Below are 11418 nucleotides of genomic sequence, written 5' to 3'. Positions count from 1 at the left end.
ACAAGAGTTTCTTTGAATGAAATCTTATTATGGTTTTTATCCATATGCTCTTACAGGAAAAACCTCCACAAGTTTGGCTGCGGGTGATGAAAAAAATTAATTTTAGAGCCTGTCTAAATAACAAATAAAAAAAACTAGAGTGACATCACTTTTTTGTGCTGCTTTCAGACACCTTTTACAAGTATTCAAACCTTTGAACTCTGAGAAAATTGGTGCAATTTCTTTCAAAAACATGGAGAAAAAAGGCAATGAGCAACTTGTCACCTTTTCCCAATTTCTTGCAATTTGCATGGTATGTCTTGCCAAGTTGCTCATTGCCTGTTTCCCAAGTATTTGAAAGAAATCAAACAACTTTAAATGCTCGTGAAAGGTGCCTGGACGCTGCACAAATGTCAATCCAGGTTTTTAAAGGTTTAAAACAGACCCTGAAATGTGTCTCAACAGTGCAAGATTGATAGCAGGTATGTGAATGTGTGATTGACATGCCTGCTGCTGGTCCGGTTTCAAGACCCGCCCCGCTGCTTCCTGTCACATGTCAGCAACACACACATGCATCTGGTGGTGGTGACACTCATGAAGTCTCACAGAGGATGATCATAAATCTCCACTTTATGACTGACTGCTGAACTCTGCAGACTGCTGACCGTATAGCCTTGACATTCAAGAGCATGCGGCGTGAAAAAAAAACCAACTCCCTGAAAGCGTTGATTGATTTGTCTCATGGGGGCAGTGAAAGCCACTCACTGTTAGGGTCAGGCTTGTTCCTGTTTATAAAAGTCTTTGTTCATTACCATCATGACAAGTGGAGATTGAGCAGGAGTTTATCTTTTAAAGAATTTTAAAGAATGCTCAGCAGTTTCTTGCTTTTTCTGTACTATAAATGAAAACAATTGTTGAAATTAAAGGTTTGTATAGACAGGGTTGAGGCTGACTTAACAAGCTGTAAATGTAATATTTGAAGTGCACAGCCAAGCAGCTATCATCTTATCTGCAGTTCTCTTTAGTGAAAAGGAAGAGAGAAAAGGAGCGCTTCAAAGACTGTGTCCTCCAGGCTGGAATCCAATCAAGTCATTAGGAGAAGGTGGAGCCCACGCCCAGCTCCCACAACTGAATTTTGGTCAAAGACAAAAGCAGCAGTGCTCTCTGGAAAAAATCACCAAAAACTTAGGTTTTTGTGTGATAAGCTGTAATGGGGTTCAGAGAGGCGGCTTTGTTTGGGTTTGTACTTCTCCTTTCAGGTGTTAATCTTTGTGCTGCTTCACTAAATTGGTCAAACTTCAGCACCAATGAAACTTTGAATCCACAAGAACAAGTGACAGAAAGCTTACAGCTGCCAAGATCAGTGCAGACAGCAGATCATCAGTCAAACCGCACACAGCACGGTGATCCAGTCCGCTCTCCTGTCACCTATCGGCTCAAGAGCAACCAGCTCAGGAAACAGAAACCACCTCTTGTGCATCAAAACCAACTGGAGGCCAGTAAGCTGACCTCAGAGCAGCTTGAGCCACAAGTAACTGTGCAACCTAAAGAGTTGATAAAGTTGCCGATTCCAGGCCCAGATCTGAACCCACCTGTAAAGCCGGGATCAAAGGTATGACTTCTTTGTGGCATTTTTGATCTTCTGCACCGTTTAAGTCCAGTGTAATTAACCTTTTGGTAAATCTCAGCAAATTGATTTGATCTCTTTCAAAATCATAGGAAGAAGGCGGTGACCATGGAAAGATGAAATGACCCAAAAATTAGCAAGAAATTACCTCTAAAGTAACATTTCTTTGCTGAAAATTTGCTTAAAAAAGACACAAAAGAAAACAAATTAAAAATAAAGAAAAGGAGGTACAAAAAAGGCGAACAAGAATTGGAAAATGTGCTTAAACATTATAATAATTCTAGAACATAATTTTAAATATAGAATTGTGATCATTATATGCAGATTTTCCCTGGCTTTTTCTTTTTTTTCCAGGACATTTTCCCTTTTTAAGAAAACTTATTTTCCAGCTGCTTCTGCTAATTTTTTGCAATTTGCTGAACATTTCTTGCCAAGTTGCCCATTGCCATATTCTTAAGGTTTAAAATTTGGTCTGTAAAACAGTAAGTTCTTTAAAATCACGATTAATCATATAATTTACTGTTAATCGCAATTAATTACATTTTTTTTTATTATGTGTTTTTGATTTCATTATTTTACATTTCAAAATAGTTTTGAAGTTCATATTGACAATCCAATCCAATTTTTTTTTATAAAACACATTTCAAAACACCATTTGAAGTGCTGCAAAAAACTGAGTGGAACAAGCATAAAGCGGGCATGTCTGTAAAGGGGAGACTCACAGGAATCCACAGAACCCAATTTCATTCAGATATCTGGAGGTCAGAGGTCAAGAGACTCCATGCTGTTATTTGCATTATTTAGTACCACTTGATTTTTTGAGTCTTCCAGTTTCATATGATGCTAGTATCATCACAAAACTCAGCCCGGTACAGCCCCATAAAGATGGGAATTCATGACGATTAATGACGATTATGTACAGACCTTAATCACATAAACACGTTAAAGCTGACAGCCCTAGCTTAAATCTTCTGACTGTTGCACAAGAAGGTTTCAAAGGCCTTAATGATATTTCAGGTGCAGATGCTGGTGTTTGAGCAGCGGGTACCTTCAGCGGCCAGCAGTGTGGCAGTGCGTTGTGGGGAAGGCCGGGTCATCATAGAGGTCAAACAGGACTTCCTAGGTAATGGCTGCTGGTTCCTTGTTGGAATTGTTTGTGGGGGCGTTGTTCGCTATGGTACAGGTCCATTTGCCTTCTGCTCTGATGGCTGAAAAAGAAAGAGGCCCAAATTGAAAAATTGAATGGAACGGTGAAGATGGGACACTCAGCACTGATTACTGCAGAATGGTACAGACTATAGACCTGGCGATCAATATTATGTTTCCTTTTATTTCTTCACTCTGAGAAGAAGCATTCTGCATGCCCGACCGGTGCTCCGATGCTGACTTTCAGTGATGCATTAAGAAACCTTTTTATTTGTCCTGTGGCTGAACCTCCACTCGCTGTGAGTGTTATTGACTTGACCAGGAAAAGAAATGGCCTCAGGTAATGGTCCTAATCTAAGCTGCACCTTTTTCCTCTTTGTTCCTAGGAAATGGTCAGCTGATCCATCCAAGCGATCTAACCTTAGGAGGCTGCGCCGCACTGGACGGTGCTCATCATGTCCTGCGGTTTCAGTCAGAGTTACACAGCTGTGGCAGCATGATGACGGTGTGTGGCTCTCTGCCTCCTTTAGAGTCCATCTACTCTGGTGGGCTTTTTTAAGTCACTACAACTGTTTTGTCCTCAGATGACAGAGGAAGCCCTCATCTACTCCTTTACTCTGATGTACGCTCCAAAGCCCATTGGTAACACCTTCATTTTGAGGACCAGCCCTGCTGAGGTGGTAATTGAATGCCAATATCAAAGGTAAAGCCTCATTATTTGGCATTACCCCCCCTTAGTCTGGATATAGGTTTTGAGGCCATCTGCAAGTTTTAAAGTAATTTTATAAACTAAGATTTTAAATACTTTTTCCTTGCAAAAAGTCACAATATTAAATAATTAGGCCATAAAATCACATTTCTGACAGCACAAGATGTAAAAAATAGTTTCCTCCTTGGCTGAGTTGTAACATTAGCTAGCTCAGTGGAACGAGGTGAGCTAGCAGTAGATGCACACTTCCTTCTGTGCAGTGGTGTGGCTGGTTCCTAGATTAGTAAACAGCACTACAGGTAAGAGGGAAAATATGTATTTTGTAATTTGGAAGGAAGTGTTCCTCTACAGGTTTGAACTGATCCTTCAGAAACCATGTTATCTTTTAAATTAACCTCCCAGTGTTATGGTCTCCCCTCTCTAGTGCTGTCTTTCTTGTGAGTGAAGCACACATTCTTCTACCTCAGTGAGCCTCTCTAGTGAAATACCTGTCCTTTCTGTAATTGTCCTCACAGGAGACATTATGTGAGCAGCAGCGCTGTGAGGCCTACCTGGAAGACGTTTGCCTCCAACATGTTAGCAGAACAGCAGCTGCACTTCTCCCTGCGTCTCATGACAGGTGGGGAACACACGTCAAAGAAAGAAAAACACCAGCAACAAACTTGGAGCTGATGTGTTGCAAGTTAAAACTCTGATTTGCACCAGGCGGTTTGGCTAATTTCCCCTGCGACGGGTGTAATTGCAATCACTCAAGGCCTCGCAGACGCTGTGGCGACTGTTAAAGATGCTAAGCAGCGACTTGATAAACACGAGTGGAACTTTTGATGCATGGTGATGAGCTGAAATTACATGCCTCGTAGGCTGCGGCTGACCTAACAGGGTCACTCGCACAATAAAGTGATCAATAAACAGCTGATTATGCGCTCTAATTAATTCCAGCACTGCAGATTACAACTGCAGCAAGTTGTTTTTGGTTTTAAAAGTGGAGCCGAGCATCTCCTGTGATTTACTTCTTGTAAAATTTGCATGGACTATATGAAGTTATAAGTTTTAAACTAGTTTTTACATGCACAGACGCTCATCTGTTTCTTCCAGGTTAATGATCTATAATTCATTTATTGCTTCTTTAAAGTACTTTTCTCTTATTGTTACAGTACCTATATGCTATTGACTGCTGCTGCACTGACCCACTCTCCGCCAAAGGCATAATTTAACTTTCATCTAATCAGATTGATGGCCCCAGCATTACTTTTCCACTTATATTTCTGCTCTTCTGTATTTGATTAGAGGACTGGCAGTCTCAGAGGCCTTCCAATGTTTACTTCCTGAGTGACGTGATGCACATTGAAGCCGCGGTCCTTCAGGGTCACCACGTTCCACTGAGGGTGTATGCGGACAGCTGTGTGGCTACTGCGAGCCCCGATCCCAATTCTGAACCCAGATACCCCTTCATCAACAATCACGGGTGAGACACTGCAGATTTAAACATTCAAGTCATCTAAAAAAAAGTCAGTCATAATAATCAAGATTTAGATTAGGTTGTATATCATACTGTACATATTAAAGGGATACTTCAGATTTTTTGAATTGGGGTTGTATGAGGTACTTATCCACAGACAGTATGTTACTTACAGTAGATGTAGGAGTTGGCTTCACAATAGCTCTGGATAAACACCATGGCTGCAGCTGGAGAGAGACAGAAATTATTGTTTTTAGAGATACAGTACAACAATAATTACAAGGACATTTTAGATATTTTAAAGTGGGGTTGTATGGGATATTTGTCCATAGTCATTACATTACATAAGGTAGATGTCAGTCTATATGCCCCCATTTTGGAGAAGCAGGCTGGAGGCCAACATGGAAATTAAGCAGTGCGCTGCTGTGGATACGGGTCAGCAACAAAACGATTTTAGCTACTTAAAAAAAAGTTCCATCTAAAATAAAAAACAATACCACGTTATGTGTACGCTATATTTAGAATATTTTCAGTACTCTACGTTACCTTCACACAGTGATTTCAAATGGCAAAGATAAGGCATTATGTCACTCTCTCCAGAGCCAGACTCCATCGAGAAAAACAGTGATTTAACATCACTGAAAACAGGAGCTGCTGGTCTACCACTGCCTTCATACATTGTTTTGTTTGTGTTTAAAAGGGTTAATTTCATTTACCAAAGTCACACAAATAGTAAAACTAACCAACTGATAAAGGCAGCTACAGACCAGCGACTACTGTCCATTTTGTAAATGCAGTCTGGTTGCTTTGACGAGAGCATAGATGGAGAGCTGAAGCCGATCCTGTCTGAACTGGCTATCTGACAACAGTGAAATTACTTTCAATATAGTGTGAACTTAAATTGGTATTCATTTTTTTATAGGTGTGACTTTTCTCAGTTGCTTAAAATGCACTTTGTTGCTGGCCCCCATCCACAGCAGTGCATTGTTTCATAGCTTTTGTGTGGTACTCTGGCCTACTTGAACAAACTTGGGGTTTGCTGACTGACATCTACTGTATGTAATACACTGACTATGTATAAGTACTCCATACAACCCCACTTAAAAAAATCTGAGCTATCCCTTTAAGAGCATTTATGTTGGCGTGTGTTTATGATTCCTGTGCCTGCATTTTTCCATTTAAGGTGTTTAAGTGATGCTAAGCTGACAGGAGCCAAGTCTTACTTCATGCAGAGGAGCCAGGAGGATAAACTTCACATCCAGCTGAAAGCCTTCAGGTTCCACCATGATCACAGGAATTCAGTAAGTATGAGACATGTTTATACAATTTAGAACTACTGATCTTGAATCATACGCTCATACATTTGACTTTTCCATCACTTTTTCTATTCTAGCATCACTGTAAAGAAGTGTGTCTTGGTGTGACAAGCCAAAGTGTTACTTTAACATTTTTTTCAGCTGTTCTGTTAGTCTCTTATGTGCTAAGTTGGCACGTAATATACACATTAGTAAGTGTTGTTTGAAGGCCATAATAGCCTCAGTTCGAATAGTTTCCAGCTGAGGAAATGAAAGCCCTCTCAGGTGACATCAAACTGAGAAACTGAGCCAGTATCAACTCCGAAAACCTCTTTGTGCATCTGTACAATCAGAGCTTTGGCTGAATCTTTACTTTAACTTTGACTGTTTTCCCAAATAGGAAATTCAGCTCCCAGATACAACAGACTGCTTTGAAAACCGTTCATAAAAACCTGTATGTTTACTGAGCTTCGGTGCAAAACAAACAAAAAAACTCTATTTGCACATATAACGGTTACATAAATATATATCAGACCCAAAGAGATGAAGAAAAAGAATGTCAAACACTATGTTTTCAGCAGCAGTTACAGAAGTTATACTTATTTCTACATTCGGAAAGGTTTAATGACAGGGTTTCTATGCAGTAGGGTGAGGTATAGAATTTGATTTTAGTCATTTCTAGGTCTGGTGAGGTATGGAAAGAAAGAAAAGAGGGAATGAAAGACATATACACATTTCCAGACTGTTGCTCTTATTCCATTTTCTGAAATATGAAATTAAAAATGTCTTGGGAGGAAACATCTGACAGCAAAATTTATGTTGGAGCATGGGTGGAATATGGGTGAAAGGTACACTGAGCACAGATATGCAAAGGGCCCCACCACCTCTCCTACATAAAAGAAAGACAGTGGTAGTTTTGTGGCTTTTTGTAGTCATTTGGGTTTCTTTGAGGCAATTTCATGTCTTATTATAGTAATTTTGTATTTGGTGTTGTTAATACTGTTGTTAATCTGTTTGTTAATGTCCTCAAAGCTCTACATCACATGTCACCTGAAAGCAACAAAAGCCTCTGTTGCCATCAACTCAAAACACAAGGCGTGTTCATTCCTGACTGAAGCCAACAGGTGACTGTTTATTTGTTAATTTCAGTCTCTTTGTGTTGTTTAAGTTTTTCAGCGTTACCACGACTCCAATTCTATAACATTTACTTAGCCTCTGTGTTCTTGTCTCTGGACAGATGGGTGGCATCAGGTGGAGACAATAAGGTGTGTGACTGCTGTGAGACCAGCTGCAGTGAGCAGAGACAGAAAAGAAGCCTTGCAGCAGATGCTGGTACAGTTTACAGAAACGACACTACGTTACACTCAGGGATGAATCCTGAACATCTGACCCAGGGGAGACATTTTGGTGCCATCTTCACTGCTGCTATTTGTCAGTGCAAAATTTATCACAAAAAGGTATTTTTCTGTCCATCTGAATGGTTCTGAAGCAGCAAGGCTAATCCAATCCTATTAGGAATTACCCCAAATGATTGCCAGCAACAAGGAGTGAAATATAATCAGCCACAAACAAGCGGAGGTTGCACTCATATTTAGACAAGCTAACTTGACTTCATTTGGCACACATGCTGTTTAGAGGATTGATTTTGATCCCTTTTTAATTCACCAACCAATCAGTCGTATCGTAAATGGTTGAATCACCTGCCTAAGTGTGCTTAGTAGATTTTTTCTTTTTCTTTTTTTCTTTTTAATTCTCCATCCTGCCAATATTGGACTCCTCCAGATCTGTGGTGGGAGGGGACGGCAGCTCTGGGCCCCATCCTGCTCGAGGACGACATCCTGCCGCAGGAGCTGACTGAGCTGTCCACACTTCATTTAAAACAAGATTCTGTGCTACGAACACGTGAAGTGACTCAAGCAGGTAAAACCTGTGGTTTTCACACATGCAAAAACATAACTGGAAAAGCATTCAAATCCACCTTTTTTTCACCTGCACTCTTCTGTTAATTAAGCTAAATGATGTAACTAATGGAGCCTATGATGTGTGTCTTCTGCTCCCCACCCTCCCTCCCCAGCCTCCTATTCATCAGTCGTTGTGCTGTGTGGAGTGGGTGCAGCACTGGCTCTTGTGCTGCTAGTTTTCATGGGTGCTGTCATTTGCAGCAGGCAACACAAACAGACCGGACACTTTGTTTGTACTTGGCCTAAGACAATAAAAAATTTAGAATAAGCCTTATTTTGTTTTATTCTTCTATTTTGACATTTTATTAAAATCTAGTCAACTGACTTTTCTTTGCCAGCGATTGCCATTACTAGAGGCATTATGTCTTTGGCTTGTCAGTGAAATTCTCATACCACTCTATAAAAATACTCCGTCACAAGCAGAAATCCTGCATTGAGACTGGTACTTAAGTAAAAGTAAGTATAAGCAGGAAAATGTATTTAGTTTGAAAAGTACTCAATGTATAAACATTTTTAAAAAGAAAAACCAAAAAACACATTGCCACAACTTTTAAAAATAGACAAAAAATCCCTCAATTTCAGAACTGTTAAAAAAAATAATAATTAAAAGCCACCCCCCCTCCAAAAAAAAAAAGAAATACAAATAAAAAACACCCCAAAACTCAAATTATATTTAAAAAAAATATATATAGAAAAAGAAAAGATTAGCAAAACACTGATTGTTTTTAGAGCTAAACTAACAGTGTTTCTGTGCAGGGGATCATAAAATTTGGTTGCATCTGTACAGTATGTTGCTCTCTATAGTATATTCCAGGTTAAGTGTTATGAGCTTGCCTGGGTTAAAAGGGGTTAAGTTGTGGTGTCCAGCCTTGCAGAAAATGATCTGGTAATAAAATGTATGCTGTGTACACAAAGAGGGGCTATATATTGCTCTATTAATCAGCGCGATTTAACACCAGACGGAGTTTTACACTGTTTTTGAGGCACAATGCAATAAAGTAATACTTTGCTGGATGTGGTTAAGGTTTTCATAACATACAGGGGCGTGACTAGAAAGTTTACAATGGGGGAGCAAGGTGGGGGTGGCCAGTCAGCAACCTTTATATATAGATATTAGTGTGAATATACTACACAACAAGACAAGAAAAGCACAAGCTGTGAAATGACCAAAGTGCTATGCTTAATTCATGCTTGGATGATTTGTATGGTTAATTTTTCCGGGAGCCTGCAGCTAGTCCAGCCCTGATCTCAGGGAGCTAATTTAATACACACCATTTCCACCGAGCTGCCATGTAATTCACTTTAGCTGCATGAGATTTTTCCATCTTTGTTCTAATCCACATCTAAAACAAAGAAAACCATCACAGAAAAACAAAAGAAATGAAAGGCAGAGCGCTGTTGGCTCTGCGCTGCACGCTAAAACATAAAATACCATCCCGGTAACAATAGTCATATTTTAGCTTTGGGCCATTTTCGGCTTTTCCCTTTAATTCACCCCCTCCAGCTTTCTGCCAGTGGCAGAGTATTCGTGAAATGGGGCTCATCATGAACTGTTGCTCACAAGCCCAGGAAGACGAATAGACATAATTAAAAAGCCCATAAAGGCGAGAGCAGGGGCTTTTATTACAGTAATATGTGAAGGCCTTGGTTTAATGGGGTGTTTGTTCCCGTGTGCAGGGCTGACGGCCACGCTAGTTTACTGCTGGAGCGACGCTGACCCCCCTCCCCATCTGCACCACACTAGAGGCTAATAAAAAGCCATACCTAACGACACACTAGCGAGAAGCATGACAGCGAAAAAGCATGCACACTCAGAGGCACGGTGATAGACACACACCCACAAGGCTCGCCCTAAAAAGAGTCATTGAGGATGTTGGGATGGGGTTTTATTGTGATTTTCAGATGGAGCAGACAGAATGGAGAAAAACAGAGAGACGAAAACAAGCAAGTATCGGCCATTAGGTGCTGTGCAAATGCTTTGGTCTAACAGGGTGAGGAAGGATGATTTTCTCAACACTCACTAGTGAACACATCTGACAGTTTAAAGATGCATTCACTGATTATTTGGTCATCTGGTGGGGGCAGAACAAGCTAAAAAGATTTAGTGAGATTTTGTGTCTCTTTGTAGTTCCTTTGTATTCCTTTGTTGTCATTTATTTTTGAAGATCAATCTGATTTTGGTATATTTGTGTCTTGTTTTTGGTCATTTCGTTGTCTTTTCCATTGCATCTATTTGTGGTCATTTTGAGTCTCTTCCTAGTCGATTAATTTGAGTAATATTTTGTTGGTAAAGGGGGCCTGTGACTCTTTGGGGAGCAGTAATACATCCATAGTGATTCCCCATAGAATCCAGTTTTTATTCAGATATCTTGAGATGTAAGTTCAAGGAACCTTTTTGGCTATGATAGATGTTCCCTTGCCAAAATTTAGCCAAAATTTGGAGAGTTATTTAGATGAGCCCTTGTATAGGAGTGGCTATGGCCTCCCCAGCCACCCTTGGAGGCAACCCTGTATCGTCTATATACCGTCTGTCTGGTACCTTTTCTCATATTAAAGGTAGCAAAGGTCATCTGCCAGAGGTAAAAACTGTATTCACAAAGCCCAATCCATCAGTGAATACTACATTCAGCAGCAGCGAAAGCTTTATTGATCGCCCTCAGTACTAATGAGATTGGACGCAGCATTCCTAACACCACCAGTATTCTTTTCTCACTAAATCAAGGGATTAGATTGGCATACACATCCGTCTTATCCCCGCCTGCTACCATCCATATGTGTCAGGCAGCCTCAAGCAGACAAAGAGGCATAAATGAGAATGAGAGAAAAGGTGGGATTGAATACAATAAAAGACACACCTAAAGGACTTATAGGGCTCCGGCTGAGTCCGTACGCTGAGGTAGAGACGCCCACAAAAGGGGAGAGAGATGAGGGTTGTGATGGGCAGGCCATCACATCCACTGGGAGACAAAAGAGCCGGGTGACAAGCAGCCGATGGACAGAAGGTCCATTTCCACTCACACAAAAGAGCCGGGGAGATGAAGCAGATTAGCAGCTCTTTATGCCCATTGTGAAGGCTCTAAATGATAAGATTTTCCCCCTTTTTTCCATCCCGGCCTGTGTGTGCATGAGACTCCACAAGCTCTTTCTGTTTAACTCCATTAGGATACGCTTCCCATTTTTTCTTCTTTCATATGCAGGTACACACACATTTTCTGAGTAGTCTTTTATTCCCCCCTCATAGA

General features: G+C 40.6%; 1 protein-coding gene across 1 annotated transcript; it reads left to right on the top strand.

Annotated features, from left to right (window-relative positions):
* Nucleotides 1-576: 576 nt before the first annotated feature.
* LOC121962848 (zona pellucida sperm-binding protein 3-like) lies at nt 577-8459 on the top strand. The gene is made up of 11 exons (XM_042513155.2): nt 577-1591; nt 2624-2729; nt 3139-3257; nt 3337-3455; nt 3977-4080; nt 4749-4926; nt 6104-6221; nt 7248-7339; nt 7453-7547; nt 7998-8135; nt 8290-8459. Exons 1-11 carry the CDS (start codon nt 1190-1192, stop codon nt 8442-8444), a joined length of 1626 nt encoding a protein of 541 aa, XP_042369089.2. The 5' UTR covers nt 577-1189; the 3' UTR covers nt 8445-8459.
* Nucleotides 8460-11418: the final 2959 nt, after the last annotated feature.

This window comes from Plectropomus leopardus, chromosome 24 (genome assembly GCF_026936395.1).
Source record: "Plectropomus leopardus strain MGB_pleo_1.0 chromosome 24, ASM2693639v1, whole genome shotgun sequence".
NCBI classification, from domain to species: domain Eukaryota; kingdom Metazoa; phylum Chordata; class Actinopteri; order Perciformes; family Serranidae; genus Plectropomus; species Plectropomus leopardus.
This window is presented reverse-complemented; position numbering and strand designations above follow the sequence as displayed.